At 39.6% G+C, this 20,552-nt stretch overlaps 1 protein-coding gene across 2 annotated transcripts in view; it reads left to right on the forward strand.

Moving 5' to 3' along the window:
• The first annotated feature begins 776 nt into the window (after nucleotides 1–776).
• The window catches only part of ASAP2 (ArfGAP with SH3 domain, ankyrin repeat and PH domain 2), a 269,945-nt gene continuing 250,169 nt past the window's right edge, over nucleotides 777–20,552 (forward strand). For both annotated transcript variants that reach the window (XM_044663620.1, XM_044663622.1), the window contains exon 1: nucleotides 777–984. In XM_044663620.1, coding sequence (XP_044519555.1) covers nucleotides 859–984 — 126 coding nt within the window. In that variant the 5' untranslated portion in view covers nucleotides 777–858. The remainder of the gene's footprint in view (nucleotides 985–20,552) is intronic.

Genomic DNA, 20,552 nt, shown 5'->3' on the forward strand with positions numbered 1-20,552 from the left:
GGGCGGAGTAATAACCCTCGAGATACAGCCAGAAAGCCTGGCCCAAAACGCCCTGTCTGTGCTCTAAGATTGCTCTGCTGGGGTGGAGGTGGGGGAAGGAGGAAAACACTGAAAGTATCCACAGACTATGCTGGGGCTGGGGGATCGAGTCTGGGCGCCTCCACTGTGCCCAACCTGAGTCCCCCCCTCCCATCCCTATTTTTTTTCCAGGTGGATTAGATTTCCAGCGGCTCGGAGAGGTCGGTGATTGGCAGTTCTCTCCGGAGCTGCCGTCCCCGCCCCCTCCCCAGCCCTGCCTCCGGCCCTCGAACCCCGGCCCCTCCCACCTCCATCCTCCTCCTCCCTAGTGGAGTAGGTGCTCGAGTCTGGGTGGCGGGTAGTTCCCGCTCTGGCTCTATGCGCCTGCTTCGGGGTCTCATTCAGAAAAAGAAGAAAAAAAAAAGACGGGCGGGTAGAAGGGAAGTGCTGCTGGCGACGGGAACCAGAGAGGTGGCGGCGGCGACGACCACGGCCCCAAAGCGTCCACGAGGGAGGAGGCGAGAGCCGCCCGCGGCGCTTCCCGAGGCTCCGGGGCTAAGCTGGAAGTGAGGACGAGTTGCTTTGAGCCCGCTCTCTCGGGCTAGCAGCCCCGGGCCCTCTTCGGGCAGGGCGGGCTCCGCGGCGGCCGGCGCCTGGGCTTCCCTTTGTCCGGGCGTCGCTGGGGCGAGGGAAGCCGCAGGCTCGGGCGGCTGCAGGGGGCGGCGGCCGGGTCCCCGAGGTCGCGGTCGGCTGGACTCTTCCTTTCCATCCCCCTTCCTGGGTCGCCACTGGAGGCGGCTCACCCCAGCCTGTGCCCCTGCTCGAGTCCCGGCCGAGGCGATGCCGGACCAGATCTCCGTGTCGGAATTCGTGGCTGAGACCCATGAGGATTACAAAGCTCCCACTGCCTCCAGCTTCACCACCCGCACCACCCAGTGCCGGAACACGGTGGCGGCCATCGAGGAGGTAAGGCGCCTAGCTCTCCCAGAGTGGGCCGGGGTCCTCCCCGGGGGATGCCTGCGGCACGACCTCGGGCCGACCTGGGCGGCGGCGGCGGCGGCGGCGCGGAAGCCCCTGGGGAGCCGTCTTCCTTCTCCTCCCCTGTCTCCTTGCCTCCCTCCCGCGGGCTCCATTGGCGCGGCTTGGATGCGCTCGGGGGACCACGGCCCGCAGCCCCCTCTCCCTCCCCTGCCTCCTACCATCAGGGAATCTTGCCTCGCCTTCCCCGCCCTTGAGCTCGGCTTTCCTCCGGGAATCACCTTCCCGCGCTCTCTTCCAACGACAGAGAGAGCCCTGGATCTCGAGAACTGTGTTCAAATCCTGATTTTGCCGCTATTTGGTCTAGGACTCTTCCCCCTCACCCTCTCTCGCCTTGCACGTTTCTTGGCCTTAGTTTCCTCCTCTGTAAGACGAAGATGTAGCTTGGGATGGTCTTTGAGCCCCCTTCCAGCGCTAAAGATCTTTGGACTCCCTGAGCTATGCTAGAACTGCCTCCCCGATACTCCCTTGCCCCCTCTTCATCTGAGGGAAAAGTTTCTTTCTCTTCCGATCCAGAACCAGCAGGGTTAATCCTGTAGGGAACAGAGAAGCTCTTTGTTCCCACTGTAGGTTGGTCTTAGGAGATCTGTTATTGATTGTTGGCCTTTTGGTCTTTAAAAAAAATTTTTTTTAATCCCACTCCTCACAACCCTTTGCTTTGTTGCCCCTCGGACCAACCCAACTTTTCTCCCGGAATGAAACTGATGTCGGGCTGTAAGGAACCTGTCTTCCTGAGCTGCTGTTCTTCCACCTTCTTGATTTTCGAGACTTGCCTGGAGCTTCTCGGTCCGGAAGCTTTAGCTTTTCCAGTGCCACCTTTTAGAAAAAGGAACGATTTCCTAAACTTCCTTTTATAACCTGTTTGTCATTTGTTTACGTGGGTACGATCAAGAGTTAACAGCCTTGTTCTGGAGGACCCAGTTTTGGGTTTGTCATCCACTTTCACTGTTATGAGTCCCCTCCCCCATGACTCCTGAACTTTACTTGGCTTTTCAAGATCTGGTTAGACAGGGATTGAGTGAGCCTTGATTGTAAACTCAGGAGATTAGTATTAGACTGTGGGCTCCTTAAGATCATGGACTGTGTTATCCTTTTTTATATTCCCAGCGCTGGCTGGCATATGGTAGGTGCTTAATAGATGCTAGTTGTCTGACTATCCGTTTTTTAGAGGAAGGCCTAAACACTATGTGTCTCAGAAAATGTAGATATGCTATTAGATAATTATTTACCTTTATGTACATTATAAGATTGTGTGAGTGTGTGTGTGTGTGTGTGTGTGTGTGTACAGAACAGTAATTTAGGGAAAGATATTCTCAGATACAGCACTAGAGTCAGAGGCTGAGAGCTGTAAAAAGACTTTAGAGATTATCAACTAGATTAACCATCTCATTTTGCAGGTGAGTGAAGTACACACTCTGAAGGGAGGTATGGAAAGGACTTGCCAAGGTCACTCAGGAAGTTAAGTTGAGTTCATGGCTGAACTCCATGCAGTACTGATCCTTTGATTCTAGAGCCAGTGATCTGTAATAACTTACTTTTTACATTTTCAATAATCAATAAACTGTGTTTTACCTACCAAGAGTCCACCAGAGGCTATACTGTCTTTTCACATAATAAGTACAAAATGAATGCTATCAAGTTAGAGATGTGATGTTATGGTTAATTGTCCTAAAGAGCTTTGAAGAGTGAGATATGAAGTTCCTAACCTAACAACAAAACACAAAAAGCGAAGAAAGTTTTAGATCTGACTGTTGCAAACTGGTCAGGGTTAGATTATAACTGCTTAAGATTAGATGATAACTAAGAATAGTAGCTGCTTCTGCCTTTTTGTTTATTTACTCAACCAGATTATCCAACAGGATGTCCCAAAAATCTTAGTACAGGAGGGATACCTGCAAACTCAAACACTAAAGTTAGACCAACGTAGCAATAAGTGGAAGTCATCTGTTAGAAGTACACTAAAACTTTTGAGACTTTTATGAATAAGAATATTTATTGAATCATCTTGGAATTTAAGAATATCAAATCATCTTGGAAACTCCATTTCTTGGCATATTGCTATAGCTTTAATGCTTGGGCTTATAGATATTTTATTTTATTTTATTTTTTTAAACCCTTGTAAGGGTGGGCAATGGGGGTCAAGTGACCTGCCCAGGGTCATACAGCTGGGAAGTGTCTGAGGCTGGATTTGAACCTAGGACCTCCAGTCTCTAGGCCTGACTCTCAATCCATTGAACTACCCAGCTGCCCCCTTACAGATATTTTAGTAAAAATTAGTTGGGTAATAGTAGTTGCCAAACAGGCCTTAAGTATCCTCATTAATTCCCTTTGCTTTTTGGGTTAACTAGCTGTAGCTGGTGACTGAGTGAAGAAACCCAATAATAACTTACTTAAATGGAATGGGGCATTTTCCTTTGTTTAAACTGAGGCAATTTTTGCCTGTTTAAATAAAAAACAAAAACCACTGAAGACATTTGGCATCCTGTTAGGAAGCATATTTAGGTGAACTTTTTGTATAGAACTACATATTTGATTTTAAAAGGTCATTCAATATTTCTGTCCAAGGTGTCCAGAAATCTTACTGCAATTTAAATTATTAAAGCTTAAAACTGTACTAAGACTGTGTTGGGGGAGACATCCTGGATAGAAATATTGAAGCCACATCTTAGAAACTCTTTATTGTTATATTGCTCTAACTTTAATATTTAGGCTTGCACGTAGTTTATAAACTTTAGTAGAGTAATAGTCCTTAAGTACCCTTATTAACGTTTCCAGTTTCTTGGGCAAATCATGTATAGCTAGTGAATAAGTGAAGAAATTCAGCAATGCTTTACCTAAATGGAGAGGAAGGAGCATTTTTGTTTTCCTAAACTGAGGCAATTTTTGCCTGTTTAAATAAAAAACAAAATCCATGAAAGATACCGTATTCTAATAGGAAGCATATTTAGATGAACTTTTTGTATAGAATTGCATATTTGACTTTACAAGGTCATCAGAACCTCAAAGTTAGTCTAGTTCAGACCCATTCTTCTTCCCACTCCAATTATTTTATAGATTAGGAAACCGAGGCCCAGATGAATTAAGAAACTTGTTTCAAAATCATATGGTCAATTAGTATCAAAACCTCCACTAGGGAATGTTCATTCGTCCAAACTTAAAACATTCATCAACATTTAGTGTGGTAATTCCCGTCACTTTTATTTAACCCTTATCTTCTGTCTTAGAATTATAGGAAAGCCTAGCCAATTGAAATTTATGACTTGACTAGAATTGCACAGCTAGGAAATGTTTGAGGCCAGATTTGAAACTAGAACCTCCTATCTTCAGGCCTGGCTCTCTGTCCACTGAGCCACCTAGCTGTCTCTCCCTTTACTTTTATTAGAGAGAATGTCTGTGTCATCATTGAGAAGTTGTGACTTCCCCAGAGAAGATGATATGTCAGAAGTAGGCTTTGAACCCAGGTTCTCTGGATTCCAAGACTAGCTCTTAGTCTTCTGCACATGTCTGCTTCTCCTTCTTAAGATCCTAGGATCTCTGAAGCTATCTACTCAAACTCATTCACCAAATAAGGAAACTGTGCCTCAGAGATGCTGAGTTGTCCAAAGTTAAATAGGAAATAAGAGTCAGGTGAGATTTGAGCCAAGGCCCTGTGATTGCAGATCTGGGGTTCCTTCCATTGTATCTAGCTACTGCCATCTTTCCCCCTAAACCTTCCTCTCTTTCCTACCTTCCCTATTGCTGTAGAGGGCAACACCATCTTCCCAGTTGCTTAGACTCCCAGCCTAGGAGTCATCCTGGACTCACTGTTTCTCACTTCCTATATCCCATCTGTTGCCAAGGACTGCCCATTTCACCTTTGCAACTTAGCATATCTCAAATATGCTCCCTTCTCTCTTCTCACACTACTACCACTCTAGTACAGGCCCTCATTACCTCATGTCTGGACTATTGTAATAGTATGCTAGTGCTGATGCCTGCCGTAAGTCTCTCCCTACTGCAATCTATTCTTCAGTCAGTCACTAAAGTAATTTTCCTAAAGCACAGGCCCAATCATGTTACCTTTTTGTTCAATAAACAAACTTCAGTGGCTCCCTGTTGCCTTCAGGATCAAATACAAAATGATCTGTTTGGCATTCAAAGCTCTTCATAACCCAGTCCCCTCCAACTTTCCAGTTTTCTTACACCTTACTCTCTGCCACATACCCCTCCAGCCAGTGATACTGACCCTTTAGCTGTTCCATGAACAAAATGCCCCATCCCACTGCTCTAGGCATTCTCTGGCCACCCCACAGAACTGGAATGCTCTTCCTTCCTCTGGCTCCACCTATTGACCTCCCTGGCTTCCTTTAAGTCCCAACTAAACCTTACTGGAAACCTTCCTTAACCCCTCTTAATTTTAGTATCTTTCAAAACGCTATGATTTCCTATTTATCCTGTACATGGCTTTTGTTGTATATATTTGTTTGCTTGTTGTCTCCGCCTTTAGATTGTAAGCTCCATAAGGGCAGGAACTGCCTTTTGCCTCTTTCTGTATCCCAAATCTTAACACAGGCTTGGCACATAGTAAGCACCTAATAAATGTTTAGGGATTGATTGTTTTCCTTTCCTAAAGCTTTTGTAAAATGTATCTTTTAGTTTATAACTCTTCCTTTCCCCTAGCCCCTCCCTCATAACTGTGGTAGGCTTTGGAAAGTCAGTGAAGTAATAATCACTGCCATTAAATTTGGCATGTCTGATTAATTTTGGTTCAGCAGTTAAAACATCTTAAAATCCAGAGCTCTCTTAGAGCCATGGGTAGGAGATTACCTCTAATCTCAGCAATCAGCTGATTACAAAGCTACAGGATTTTAACAAAAAATTATTAAACTAAAAGCTTGCTCTAGATTTTTTGCTTTGTGTGTCAGTTAAACATAATTGCTTATGCCTATTGGTACAAAGCTGGGGGGAGCCCTCCTTCCAAAACTTAATTAGTCTTAGCTTTTTCGTATATGAAAGTCTGAATTTATAAAATACAATTGCAAAGGGACCCTCATTATAGATTTCCTTAACATGCCTAGTTCCTTTCTTTTTTTTAAATAACCTTTACCTTCTGAGTTCATATCAATTCTAATTCAGAAGAGTGGCAAGAGCTGGACAATTGGGGTTAAGCAACTTTCCCAGGGACACAGTTAGTAGGTGTCTAAAATTAGATTTTTGAACCTAGATCCTCCCAACTACAGGCCTGGAGCTCTATCCATTATGTTACCCAGCTGCCCCAAATGCTTAGTTTCTTACTAAACTAGGTTCGAGTCCTTGTTTTGTTACTTACTAATCCTGTGATTATGGGCAAGTCACCTGCCCTCTCTGAAGCTCTATTTCCCCATTTGTGAAATAGGAATAAAAGTGCCTATCTCTTACCTTGCTTCCAGGGTTGTTGTAAGGATTAAATAGCATATTCAAATATCATTTTTTAAAACTATGAAGCACTATATAAAGGCAAATAGTTATTTAAGGAATGTCATTTGCCTAGAAAATACCTTTCTCAGGTTCATCTACAATACGGTCACATGTAAAAAAAATCTGATTCACAAACTATGGTATAGTGATGAGATTGCCAAGTTTGTAGTTATAGGACCTCAATTCTAATCTGTCACTAACATATATGACATTGTGCAAGTCCTCAATCTTATTAGATCTCAATTTCCTCATCTGTAAAAAGAGGGGCTTTGACTAGACCTCAAAAGTTCCTTTTACAACCTATGATTGTATAATTTTCCTTCTGAGTGCATCTTTTACAAAATGAGGTACACCTTTCTGTCTGTTACAAATTGAATAAGTATTTATGTTGGGAAAAGGACAAGTGAGTTATCATGTTCGGTTAGTCTTTCAGTAGGAATCAAGCCTTATTTAAATAGTGCCTCTTAGCTCTTGGTTCAATATTTAAAGAAATGACTCACAAAATCAGTAATCTTGTTAAAAACGGATTAATTTTTGTGAGTCATTTATTTCTAGTACAGGTTCTAGAAGCTCAAATCATATTAGAGCTGAAAGTGTGCCATTTCTGTTTTTGAATCTGTACCCTGAAGAACACTGAATTCATTAAGCTCCTGATGCAATTGCTTGGCACTAGAAGGCTATGTGTGCTCCAGGGGACTGGAGATCTAAAAAAATAAATAAATAACACAACCAGATAATATATAATTACTTCACAGTTTGCAAATAAAAATCTAAAAGAGACTTAGATAGGGATAGTTGATGATTCATACTTGCATATAGCTACTGAAAATTTACTGGCCTGAAGACTGGTCTATTTTAACCATCTCATTACTGTTGCTGGAGAGATCTAGGTAGTCAATAAATACACACATACACGTGCGTACGCGCAACTAGACACACACATATGTATTCTTCAGATTTCATTTGGCTTGAAACATTTCTTTGCCTGGGTGGAACATTCTCTGTATGATTTTAAGGAGCCGAGGAAAGACTGATGAAGAATTAGTTATCAACAACATGCTTTTTTAGAATAGTAGAAATAAGCAGATTATAGAGTTAATTAAATAGTTAACTTTTTTTGTATATTAGTCATATCATGAGTAATCATTTGTAGAATGATTTCTGTTTCCCAGAGCTTCTGGTCACTTTTAAGTATTCTGGTGTTGTTTTTTTTCTTTTTAAAATGATGAGGAAATCTTTAACATATGGGTAATTAAAATATTTTGAAAATTAATGTTTCACTTAAAATAATCTCTAATTTACTCTGCCTTAATGATATTTTATTCCTAGATATGTAGCTTTTTATAAAAATGATGATGACTCTCAAGTATTAAAATTTAATCCACTTCCTTCCAGAGCCGTAATTCTCTAATATGTTGCCCTTGGTTGCCCTGGAAATCATGTTGCTCACATAAACAGAGGGTTATAACTGTAGGGAAGGAACCAGCAGCTGCGGTTCCTAAACTCCCAAGGGCTAAATTGTCCTTGGGGTTTGGTTCATCTCCTATATATTTTAGTGGGAACCACATACACATGCTTAGTAGGGCAGAGTGTGACTTTTAAAACTGACCATTTGAACTGTTTAAAAAATGTCACTTACATCCAAAAACACTAAATAGACCCTTCTTTGAGCCTCTATTTACCACACCAATTCCTGAGTACTCTTCCTAGTTTACTGCTGTGATCATACCATTCTACTCAGAAACCATCAGTGGCTCCTCTTTGCTTATGAAATAAAATTTGAACTCTCCTGCTCCTTTTATTCAAGGCCCTCCTCAGTCTGGCATCCAACCTGTCTGTATAGTTTTATCTTTGTACCATTCCTTTTCTACATTCCAGCCAAACTTGATTACTTTTTATCTTCCATTGATGTTCAGCTCTATTCCTCCTTTATTATGCCCTCTTTCATACTATCTTCTTTGCTTGAAGTTGAGTTTATGCTAGGCTCTCCTTTCCATATTTCAGCTGCTGTCTTCTCTATGAAGCTTTCCCTGACCCTTACAAATAAAAGTTCTATTCCTCTGGACATTTTTCATCAAATTTTGCATGACCTTTATCTCTTTGTTTTCTTTGTTCATTCATCATCCATATCCCCATTCCCATGTGTGGGTATATTTCCAGGATCCATTCTCTTTATACATATACTCTCTCATGATGACTTCATCAGTTCCCATTGTTCAAGCAGCATTTCTTTGCAGTTGTCTCCCATATTTACAGCCCTCATCACTCTTGAGCTCCAGTCCTATTCTTCCAGCTATTTGACAGTTCTACCAATAAGTTTTATGAACATCTCAAACTCTGTGTATTCCTGAACAGAACTCATCTGTATCCTAAAATCCATCCCTTTCCTAGTTTACCTATTTTTGTCAAGAACATTTTTCTAGTCACTGAAGTTCATAGCCCAACAGTTAACCTTCTATTTTTTACTTCCATTCCACCCCCTGACAAGTTGCCAAGTCCCCTTGATTCTAAGTTCTCAGCAATTCTTATATCTATTGTAACAGGGCAATGGTTCTAGTCCCAGTGCTCGTCACTTACCCTCTGAACCAGTGATGTCCTTGCCTTCAGTTTCTGCCCTCTCTGATCTGTCTACACAGTAACTGCAATGATATTCCTAAACCATAGCTAAGATAATGTTACTCCTCTGTTCAAGAAGGGTTAATGGCTTCCCATTGCTTTTTAGTTTAACTCAAACTCCTTCATTTGATAAATTAAAATTAAACTTATAATATAGCTTTTACTTATTTCTCTAGAATGATAAAATGTTATTATACTTTCTCACATACACTGTCCTCCCACAGAACTGACCAACTTGATCACTCTATATGACATCCCATCTCCCACTATCTGTCTTTGCATAGACTATCTTTGCCCCCCCCTAAATAAAGTGATATCCATCCTCACATCTGCCTCTTTGAACCCCTACTTCCCATTTGGGTTCAGCTTTTCAGCTTGATATCAATTCCTAAAAGATTCCAAAAGTTTAGTTCTTTCCCATCCTATCGTGTATTTTTCTTTGTTTATAGTCTCCTTATTTATCTATGATTATGGTATTCTTCAGTAGAATTCTGGTTCCTTGAGAATAGAGACCATCACTTTGGTATTTTTTATTTCTAGTGCCTAGCACAATGCCTGGCACATGGGCATAATTAGTGTTTGTTAATTACTCCATCGTTTCCCTCACGATAGGTGATGAACCTATGGCGTGTACACCATTACCTTCGCCCAAGCACAGAGCTTGCCAGAGTTCGTTACTAGAAAGCCAGCGGGGTCAGGCTGCTCTCCTCCATCTCTCCATATGCCTCTAAGGACATTTCTAACTTTACTCACCCCTCTGCCCAACAAACCAATGGGAGTGCTTCTTACCTTCCCTGTCTAAGGCAAGGAGAGGGGGCATTTGGGGCACTCAGTCTCTAAAAGGCTCTTCATCAACACACTATATCTTTATATCCTACCAGTATAACATTCATATTGTCATATTGAAAGGGAATTTAGACACCATTGAGCCCAGCCAATGCCTACATGAAAATCTTTTTTATTTTTATTATATTTTTGTTTTTCACCAATTATATGTAATAACAAGTTTCCATACATGTTTTCCTAAGTTGTATGATCAAACATATCTTCCTCCTTCTCTCCCTTCCATTACCCATCCCAGTGCTGGCAGGTGATTTGATCCGGGTTATAAATGTTTATCATATGAAATATTTCCATATTGTTTATTTTTGTAAGTGAGTAATCTTATAAAACCAAAACACCAAAATATAAATCCAAACAAACAACTCAAAAATAATATGCTTTCATCTGCATTCTGATGCCAATAGTTCTTTCTCTGGAGGTGGACAGCATTCTTTGTTATAAGTCCCTCAGAATTGTCCTAGAATATGCAGTCTGTCACAGATTATCATTCCACAATATTGCTGTTACTGTGTACAGTAACTTCCTGATTCTGCTTATTTCATTCTGCATCAGTTCATGTAGATCTTTCTAGCTCTTCCTGAAATCATTCTGTTCATCATTCCTTACAGCACAATAGTATTCCTTCACCATTATACATCACAATTTGTTCAGCCATTTCCCAATTGATGGACATTCCTTTAATTTCCAATTCTTTGCCATCACAAAAAGAGCAGTTATAAATATTTTTATACAAGTAGGTCCTTTCCCCCAATTTTTGATCATGAGAATCTTTTTGGAAGTATCCCTAGCTAGTGATCAAGGGTGCTTCTAATTTCCCCTTACAAATCTCTTGTGAAGAAAATCCTCTCATTCTAAAGGCATCCCATTCTGCTTTTGGACAAATCTTATTTCCTTGCATCAAGCTAAGATCTGCCTTTTCAAAGCTTTTACTTATTGACCTTAGTTGGGTCCTCTGAGACAAAGTAGATCAAGTGTAATCCCTCTTCACATGATAGTACTTCAGATAGAGAGAGGAAGGAAGCTTTTGGGTAAAAGTCTTCTCTAAGTAAACATCCTTAGTTCCTTCAACAGATGCTTTCTTTTATGGTATAGTTTCTCATTCTCTTATCATTTTAGTTGCCTTCCTCAAGACAAACTCTAGTTTGTCAATGTCTTTCCTAAATTATGTTGCTTAGAGATGAACATGGTTTTTCAAATGTTTTCATAGAGCAGATCACAGGGATCTGTGATCACCTTCTTTGTACAGACATTGCTTCTCATAATGCAACCCAAGATTTCATTAGATTTTTTAGCTATCTTGTCACTGTCGAATTTCATTTTGAATTTGCAGTTCAGTTGAACCCCAGATTATTTTCACATGCAATTTCTAGTCATGTCTCCCTCATCCTAAATTTATTTCGTATTTTTAATCCAAATGTATAACTTTATTTTTATTCCTATTAAAGTATCTTATTCTATTCTAATTTTTAAAAATCTTTTTGAGTTGTGGCATTCTCCTTCAGTGATTACATATTCTTTTTAGTTTCATGTGATTGAAAACTTGACATATTGTCCATGTTAGCCAAATCAGTAATTAAAAAGTTAAACAGCATTAGATTCTAGGAATGATCCTTGGGACCCTCAGAGAGACATCTCTCCAAAGTTGATATTCACTTGGTCTAATGACATCTCTTTAGATGGTATATTTCTTGAAGACAGAGCATGTGTCATTCTTTTATCTTTAGTATCCTAGGTTTTAGAGCTGGAAGAGTTCTTTAGAGAATATCTAGTTCATTTTTACCAGATAAAGAAGGGTCTCAGAGGGGACCATAGGATCATACATTCAGAGCTGGAAAGGATAAAGCTCAACCCTCCATCTGAACAATTGAAGAATCTGAGTCTCAAAGAAGTTTAGTGATTTTTCTCAAGGTCACAAAAGTGGTAAATAATAGTTCAAATTTTAAATAGAAAGCAGATAGACTTTCTGCTATATTGTAGTGCCTTCTGGTGAGAGGCATGGGACTTAGTGGCTAGAGAACTGGCCTCAGTATCTGGAAGATCTGGGTTCAAGTCCCACCTCTGAACAGCAAGTCACTTCACTTTTTTGTGCTTTAGGTTACTCTTTAAAAAGATTGCATTGGTGGAGGGAGTTTACTCACCTGGGAATTTCTTATACTAGTGAACTCACAGACCTAGTCTCTATCCCTCTATCACAAAGGCAGCAAATAGCAGAGTTAAGATTTTAACAAAGGCTATTTGACATCAAAGCCACATTGCCTGGTATCCTCTGAACCTAGCAGTGTTACAGACAATGTAGGCAGTAAACACTTATGCTCAATTTTCAAATCTTCTCCCCAGTGCACCAGTGTTCTAAGAAAGTCTGGAAAAAACAAGTAACCTCTGCTGAACAAGGTCACCTCTTGATTGTCTCATCTGAAAGACTAGTCTGACTTCCCTTGTTTAATCCTGATTTTACAGAGAGAAAATCTTTTGAAATTTTTACTCTTTGCTTCTCCCTTTGTAAATTTTTCTTCTCTTTTTTTTGTCATATTCCCATCAGATACCAGAAGTATTAGTCATGTTTGATGCTAAATAACAATATTAAAAAAGCACCAGGCCATGTTCTTTAACCAGCCTTCTCTGGGTCCCAGTGAAGAGTCCTGGTCAGTGTGGAGACACCCATCCTTTCAGGCTTCAGTTGCTTCAGAATTCATTCTGAAGGACCAGGAGAATGACTCTTTCAAAAACTGAGGCCATTTCTGCTTAGTGCCTGTTAATAGAAATTACTGTTCCAACTTGATGCTGGATTTCATCCCATGGTGGTTGGGGGAATTTGACAAGTGCTGCCATATGCTGAAAGGGACAGCACTAGTGATAGATGTGAGCTTTGTTTGAAACAGCAGTAGGAGTTGGCTTGGACATGCAATACACCTGGTAGCTCTCACCATTTAAGATGTCTAAACCCATTTCATTAAAACATCTGCTGGACTCCCACTTTTATAAAGTTATGCCTTATTTAAAAAAGGAATCAAATTCTTCTAACCACTGTTCCACAATATAGACTCTCTCTCTTTTCTTATTTATTTTATGTGTTATGTTCCCTTAAAATGAACTACAAGTATCTATCCAGATTATTTTGTGGTATTGGAATTTTACTGTATCAAAATTTACTGGGAATAAATAAGCAACAGATCTGAGATTTTACTGAGCTGTTTATTACAATGGTATTTACTATAAAACAGGTTCTAAACCTTTTTTGCATCATTAGATCCTTTTGAAAATCTAGTCGAACCTATGTGGGCTCCTCATAAAATCATTTTTTGATGTTTGTTTTTTTATGTGGTGGGCGTGGGGAGGAGACAGGTTATCTCATTATCTCTCTGGGGTTAGAAGTTCGACGGTCTTTCATGTGCCCAATACCAATATTGATTATATGGAAGCTTTAATTTGCTTCCATTTTCTTAAACCCATCTTTAGGCAGGCACCCGGGCAATCCCTCCTGTTCCTGGGTGCTCACTGATTTGAAGATAGACCTAGTGCAGTTGCTCAGAAATCTCAAACTCAAGCAATCCACCAGCCTCAGCATGCCCAGCAGTAGGGACCACAGGTTTATGCTACCAAACTTGATTAACAGTTTTTTAGACAAATTAATTAAGTGTATAAGATTAAAAGGAAATAAATTATATTGAAATAGTTATAAAAATATTTATTAAAAAATTTATGGACCCCAGGTTAAGAATCTTTGCTAGGAAGAAACAACTCATATTGTGGTGTTGAGTTAATTACTGCACTTTCTCAGTGTTCACTGTGTTAATTGATTGTTAATTAACTGCGTTTTCTCAGTGTTCATTTAGTGTGCTTTCTGTGTCTACTTGCATATGATTTTAGGTACTAATGAGCTATTTATGTGGCATTTTATGGTTACTGAGCATTCTGACGTGTTATCTCAGTTGATCCTTGCAATAGCCATGTGAGGTAGATAATAAGAGTATGATTATTCTCATTCTCTGAATGAGAAGATAAAGTAACTTGGCCAAGTTCCTCAGATGGAAGAGAAGAGTTCTGTTTTTAACAGATTCTTTAGGGCATTCAGAACTCATTGAACTTCATTACTGGCTTTTTGTAGTGGTAGAGATACAGTGGTATGGTAGTACAAAAAAGCCCTAAACTGAAAGAAAGGATGAGAGTTTCATATCCTAGCTCTCTTATGTAGTCTTGGAAATCACACTAGGTCTCAGTTGCCTTATTTGTAAAATAAGGTTGGAATAGATACTATAGGAGGTCCCTTTCATTCCTGTTCTATGAAAATAAGAATCTGAAGGATTTCTGTTGTAACAAAACTTCATAATTACCCTCTTGCTCCTTCTGACTTGAGCCAGATTGGAGGTTTTCTAGCTTAGAGGTTTGAGGAGATCTAGAAATGAAAGTTGGTTCTAGAAGGGAAGCACCAAGCCATTGTAGAGGAGAATATTATTGTTTGTTCTTCCTTTTCAGAGACAACCAATAAAACATCTTGGCAAATGGGCTGAACCAGATTGAGGATAACTGATGAAACAGATATTACCATAATGGTAATAAAAGTACTTAAGGGTTACTTCTAGTTTTTCTTATGAGCTTTATAACTAGGATAAGCTTGTGGTTAGTCTATTGAGTCGACTATTATCTCATTTTATTTCCTTCTCCTTTGATGTGTAATTTTTTTCTGGTACTTATGTTGCTAGCCTCAAATCTGGAGAGTATCCTTTATTGCAAGCATTTCCCAGATTTAATTGTACCTTTTGATTCAAAAGTTTAATACAAAAATATTAATTTAGTACCAGCTGTGGTTGCAGAGCACTGTGCTAGGTGGGGTGTGTATGTGTATGTATGTGTATGGGTATAGGGTGGGCATTAAGAGCTGATTTAAAATATAGCCCTTGCCCTCAAGAAGGCATATACAAGTGTGATAGAGTTAAAAGAATGCTGGATTTGGAATCAGAAGAGACTAGATTTTTTGAATTCTCCCTCTATTACTAGCTACATGACCTTGGAAAAGTTATATAACCTCTCAGCCTCAATTTCCTCTTTTGTACACTTTGGGTAATACTTCTAGTACTTAACCTCATAAGGTTGAGTTATTATGAGGATAAAATGAGATTGTGTATAGTACTATAAAAATCAACTATGATGTTGATTATGTTTCTATATCCATGTATATGTTGGCGGACCTTTATGTTTTGAATGATGCTTTTATCATATGAGCTGGCAAACATGTGAACACTAGATTCTTTTCATAATTTATAAGCTCATATAATTTGTATCTCTTACTCTTGGAGCCAATATATTGCCTACTTCCAGAGTCAAAATGACATTGAAGGGGGGTTGTTACATGCCAGCATGAGCTTTCTGCCATATTTGCTTCCTGGTAAGTTTATCTATCTTGGGAACTGGTGTTGCAGACCATACTTGTTTGTACTGTGTTTTCTTTAACCATGCTATTTGGTTTTTTTTTTTTGTTGTTTTGTTTTGTTTTGTTTTTTGCCTCTGGGCTATAAAGATGGCTTTCCTTGACCCATTTTCACTATTCCCTTTATGGATACAGATAGTCATTAAATTTGACTAAAATCTTGGCTGGCTACCTGATGTCTAACCATATAATAAAGGCGGCTTTCCATTGAGTGTTGAGTATCGCTTTTCTAAAGATGAATTTGTAAATTAAAACTAGACTATGGACATTCATTACTGTTTTTATAATGGCTCCCATTGTTTTTTTTTATATCCTGGGATGTCTGTACCAAATGCAACTCTGTCAAACTAAAAAGAAAGGAGAAGCAGCAGAGTGGATTAAAAAAATGCTCGGACTTGGACAGCTGGACTTGAGTTCAGGAAAACAGGTTCCAAGGATCTTTGAATTTTGAACTGGAAGGGACTTTGAGATCATCTAGAACAAGGGTTCTTGATCTTTTTTGTGTCATAGACCCCTTTGGCAGCTTGGTAAATGAACTCTATCATCTCAGAATGATGTTCTTCTTAAAGGCAGAAAATAAAATACTCAGGATTATAAAGGAAACCAATGATATTGAAAAGCTGTTATCAAAATAATTTTTTAAAGTTCATGAACCCCAGGTTAAGAACTCCTGAAACTCCTTGATTTTGCAGATAAGAAACCCAAGCTCCAGGGTGGAGAAATGATTGACTTCTTTGCTAAGATCACACAGGTAGGAAATTGCGGAATTGGGATTCAAACCAAAAAATTTTTGACTCCAAATTCATAACACTTTCTGTTATATCACATGGTTTCTCAGGCTTTTGCAACTTTATACCTTTGTGATCTTTAAGCTTGTAAGCCTTAGTTTTCTCACTTTTAATTGGTGAGACTCCCTGCCCTGTCTACTTTACAGGGTTGCTGTGAGAATGAAATCAGAAAAAATATGTTAAGGTCTTTGTGAAATAGAAAGTACTACACAGGTGATAAGAGGTTATCATTAAGCCATTTCTTGATGTAGTGTTTTCTTTTTTCCAATAAAATGTTAACCATTTTTTAAAGTCTTTCTTGTTATTGTTTGTCCTTCACCATGAAGGTGGCTGAAATAGGTGCTGTGGAGAGCTTAGAGCTTAATCGGACATAGAAAATGCCAAGGTCATTCACTGCCTCCTGGGCCATCGCCAGTCATCTTGACATCTTTAATATACATTTAACTCACAATACACTCTCCTATTTCTGCAGTCATTTTAAAATACTGTTTATCATTGAGTTCACAAGATTTTGAAAAAGATTATTTAATTCTCCATCATGAAACCAATTTTGATACAAGTTTTTAGGTGGCTTGTCCTTGCAGTTTCTGTGTTGCTTTGGTTAAATATTGAAGTGTTCTGATTGGCTGAGTTTTCTTGGTGTCTCTACTTAGTCTTAGGTGTCTGCTTCCTGGTTATATACCTTTTAGCATTGTGCTCACCTGGAAAAGTGATATATGATCTTTTACATGTATTTTAGGGTCAGTTTTTTCAGGCCAAAGTCATCAAACACTCATCTTGGAATAGTCTCTAGCTTTTCCAGAGACATTTAGTAAGTGTCTTTCTGTCTTTTGGATGGTAAGCAGTTTTGTCCTTGCTATCTCAGAATCTTCAGTGAGACAGATGTCATAGGTCTTAACATGTATAAAAGGCACAAGAGCAACAATACAAGTACAAAAAGTGTTTACACTGTGTGTCATAGCTCATGAAGCATGAATCACATATATTATGCTTATTACATGTTTATTTAGGTAATTTGGGCAGAAGAGAAAATTGATTTGGACAGTTGGTCTCCCCTATCCAAAATCCCTTTCTATTTATGATATGAAGATAACTTTGGAATATCAAAGGTTGGGCCAGTGGAGTGTAAGCTTTGACCAATCCTGCCAGGATAGAAAGACTTTGAGAGTAATTCATCAGTCTGCTTCCATGTCTATTTGCAATTCAATACAGTAATAATGTATTAAGCACCTTTTATATAGTAGACATTGTGCTAGGGCTGGGGATTTTTGTTGTTGTCTGACTTGTTGTGACCCCATTGGGGGTTTCCTGGCAAAGATGCTAGAGTATAATTTGCTATTTCTTTCTCCAACTCATTTTATTGATGAGGATACTGAGGCAAACAGGGTGAAGTGACTTGCTCAGGATCATGCAGCTAGTGCCTGAGACCAGATTTGAACCTAGAAGATGAAACCTCCTGATTTCAGGTGCCGTGCCCTTTCCACAGTACTACCTAGTTGCCCAGGGCTGGAGATACAAAGTTAAAAATGAAACATTCCCACTTACATTCCAATGGGGAAATTGTGCTTAAATAAGGCAAGGCAATATGAGGAAGCAAAAAAGCAGTACCAAATGTGAGGGTTAGAGAAGAAGTTTCATGGAACTGATAGCACCTGAACCTTGAAGGAAGGTAATCATTCTGAAGAAAAAGGTATGTAATTGAGTTCCCTATGGGGAAATTTTATGCAAATATGTGGAGGCTGCAGATGAAATCTGAAGTATTGTTTGAAGGGCCCCCAAGTAATGTGAGATAAGCCTGGGAAAGTAGTTTGGAGCTATATTTTAGAAGTCATTAAAAGCCAGGCTTAGAAGTTTATATTTTGTTCTAGAGGTAGTAGGCAATGGAAAATCCATGAAAATATTGACCAGTGGAATAATGTGGTCAGGCCTGGACTTTAGGAATATTGTTATGGTAGCTCCTTGGAGAATAAGTTGGAGAGAGAAGAGATTGGAATTTGGGAAACCAATTGGGAAGCTAGCTATAAGATTAGTGGGAGATGAAGAATAATAATCCAGGTGGGAGATGATGAAGAGTAGCAGTCATATAAGCATAAAGAAAAAGATAGTTATGAGAAATGATGTTATGGTAGAATATACTGGGCTAATCAACTAATTGGTTATAGAGCCTAAGGGAAATAACAAGGGAGGAAGGCAAAAAAGTTAAGTTTTGGTAGTAATTTGAGATAGTAATGAAACTTCCAGGGAATGTGCATTGTGAGTCTGTAGTTAAGCAAAATTAAGCAAAAAGGTGGGAATATAGCTAAGCAATATTAAAGATATATAGATTTGGGAGGCATCTGCATAGTGGTCATTGAATCTATGGAGACTCATGAAATCACCTAGGAGAGAAGTTAGAATGAGCAGAAAGAGAAGATCTAGCAAATAAGGAAAGTTCAGGCGTATTGGAAGGTGACCAGAAAAGAGCGTTGTTAACAGAAGTCAAGGGAGAAGAGAAGGATTAAAATTTGCAGTGCAAAAGGAGAATGAAGTCTGAGGAAAGAGAGTTGAATTTAGAAGTAAGAGATCTTTAGTAAGTTTGAAGAGAACAATTTAAATTGAATTATTAGGTCAAAAGCTTGATTCTAAAATGTCGAGAAGTAAGTTGGGGGTAGCTAGGGCAGACAGCTTTTAGAGAGATATAGAGTGCTCTCTTGAGTGGATAGCAGGGTGAAGGCTACTTTGTAAGGATGGGGAAGACCATAATATTTATAAGAAGTATGAAAGGTGAGAGTAGATGAGGAGGGAGAATAGAGAGGAAGGATAGAAGAGAAGAGAGATGAAAAGTCTGGAGCAAGTTCCTAAAAAACATAGAAATAGTTTGGACTTGGCAAAGGGAATTGTGACCTTATTCTCCCATAGTGGGAGCAAAAGAGAAGGAAAAGAGAATGTTTTGAGGTATATATGAGGGAAATTTGAGGTGTAAAGATTGAAGATAGGCAGGTTACAAACAGTGATAGGGTAAAGGGTTGAAGAATAGGGAATGATACATAGTCAATTTTAGATTGTCAAAGGGAGAACTTGTCAGTTTTATGGTTTTGAAGGGAAAGATAGAACTAAGACCGGAGCAAGGGTGATGTACTTTAGAGAACAGAGAACTAAGGTTGCAATGAAGATTAAAATAGATTTAGGAAAAATGAGGCAAAGGGAGAGATAGAAGGACAGGAAATTATGATCATACAGGAACCCTCAATTAATTAGACTCCTACTTTCCCAAGTGCTGTGATGACAGAGGGTGTAGTTATTGAGACAGCAGGGACATAGCATTTATTTTTCTAAACACAAGTGCTTTGGGGAAGAGTAGGGAGATCAGTCAGTAGGGGAGTGGGAGATCAGTCAGTCTCTGAGGACTGGGGTCAAGGATGACTCGGGTCATATACACTCTGAAGATATTTCACAAATATATGTCCTGGATACTAGCCGGACTGTGGCTTTGGTTCAGTTTGGGTGGCTCTGGGCTTGTTGACCCTGAGTTGAGCGGAGGAATTCAGTACATTTATGGTTAGTTACATGGGGAAAAGAATGGAGCAACAACATTTGTTGTGCACATATGGCTACATGACAGAATATAAAGGAGCCCGACTCCCTTACATTTATACTATCAGTGATCTGAAATGAGTTACAAATTGAACAATGACCAAAAAATGTAAAAAGAAGCATTAGTAAACTCTTTAAAATCCACACTAGAACTTCAGGAAAAGGAATCTTGAAGCTGTGAGACTCAGCCCCACCAAAAAGCCAGCACCAGTGCAGGTTCTTGGCATTGCCCTAATTGGGAAAGTTCGGAGGCTTGCCAAAAAGCCTGGTGAAGGAAATCCCACACAGTACAAAGACTGTCCAGTCCCCTGATCAAGGTCAGTGGTAAGGAAGATGGAAGTATCAGTGACCTATCTCGGGAAATCCTAGGGGAGAATGAAAAATCACCTACCACCCTAATTTGAGTTTAGCTTCAGTTAGTGTAGAGATCATTTGGTATCCTAATGAAAGAAACCCCAGGAGGTAGGGCCTCTCCATATCCTAATTAAGGTAGCTCCAAGGTGGCAAAGACCAGTGCCTTGATCAAGTTAAAATCAGGGAGGGATAGGGAACTATCCAGTGCCCTAAGTTAGGGACAATCCATCACAGAATTCTGGCTGAGATGCTAAAGTCTATCATTCTCTGAGCTTTGACTTTTTTTTTTAACCCTTAATTTCAGTGTATTGTCTCATAGGTGGAAGAGTGGTAAGGGTGGGCAATGGGGGTCAAGTGACTTGCCCAGAGTCACACAACTGGGAAGTGGCTGAGACCGGGTTTGAATCTAGGACCTCCTGTCTCTAGGCCTGACTCTCACTCCACTGAGCTACCCAGCTGCC

This window comes from Gracilinanus agilis, chromosome 2 (assembly GCF_016433145.1).
Source record: "Gracilinanus agilis isolate LMUSP501 chromosome 2, AgileGrace, whole genome shotgun sequence".
NCBI lineage: Eukaryota > Metazoa > Chordata > Mammalia > Didelphimorphia > Didelphidae > Gracilinanus > Gracilinanus agilis.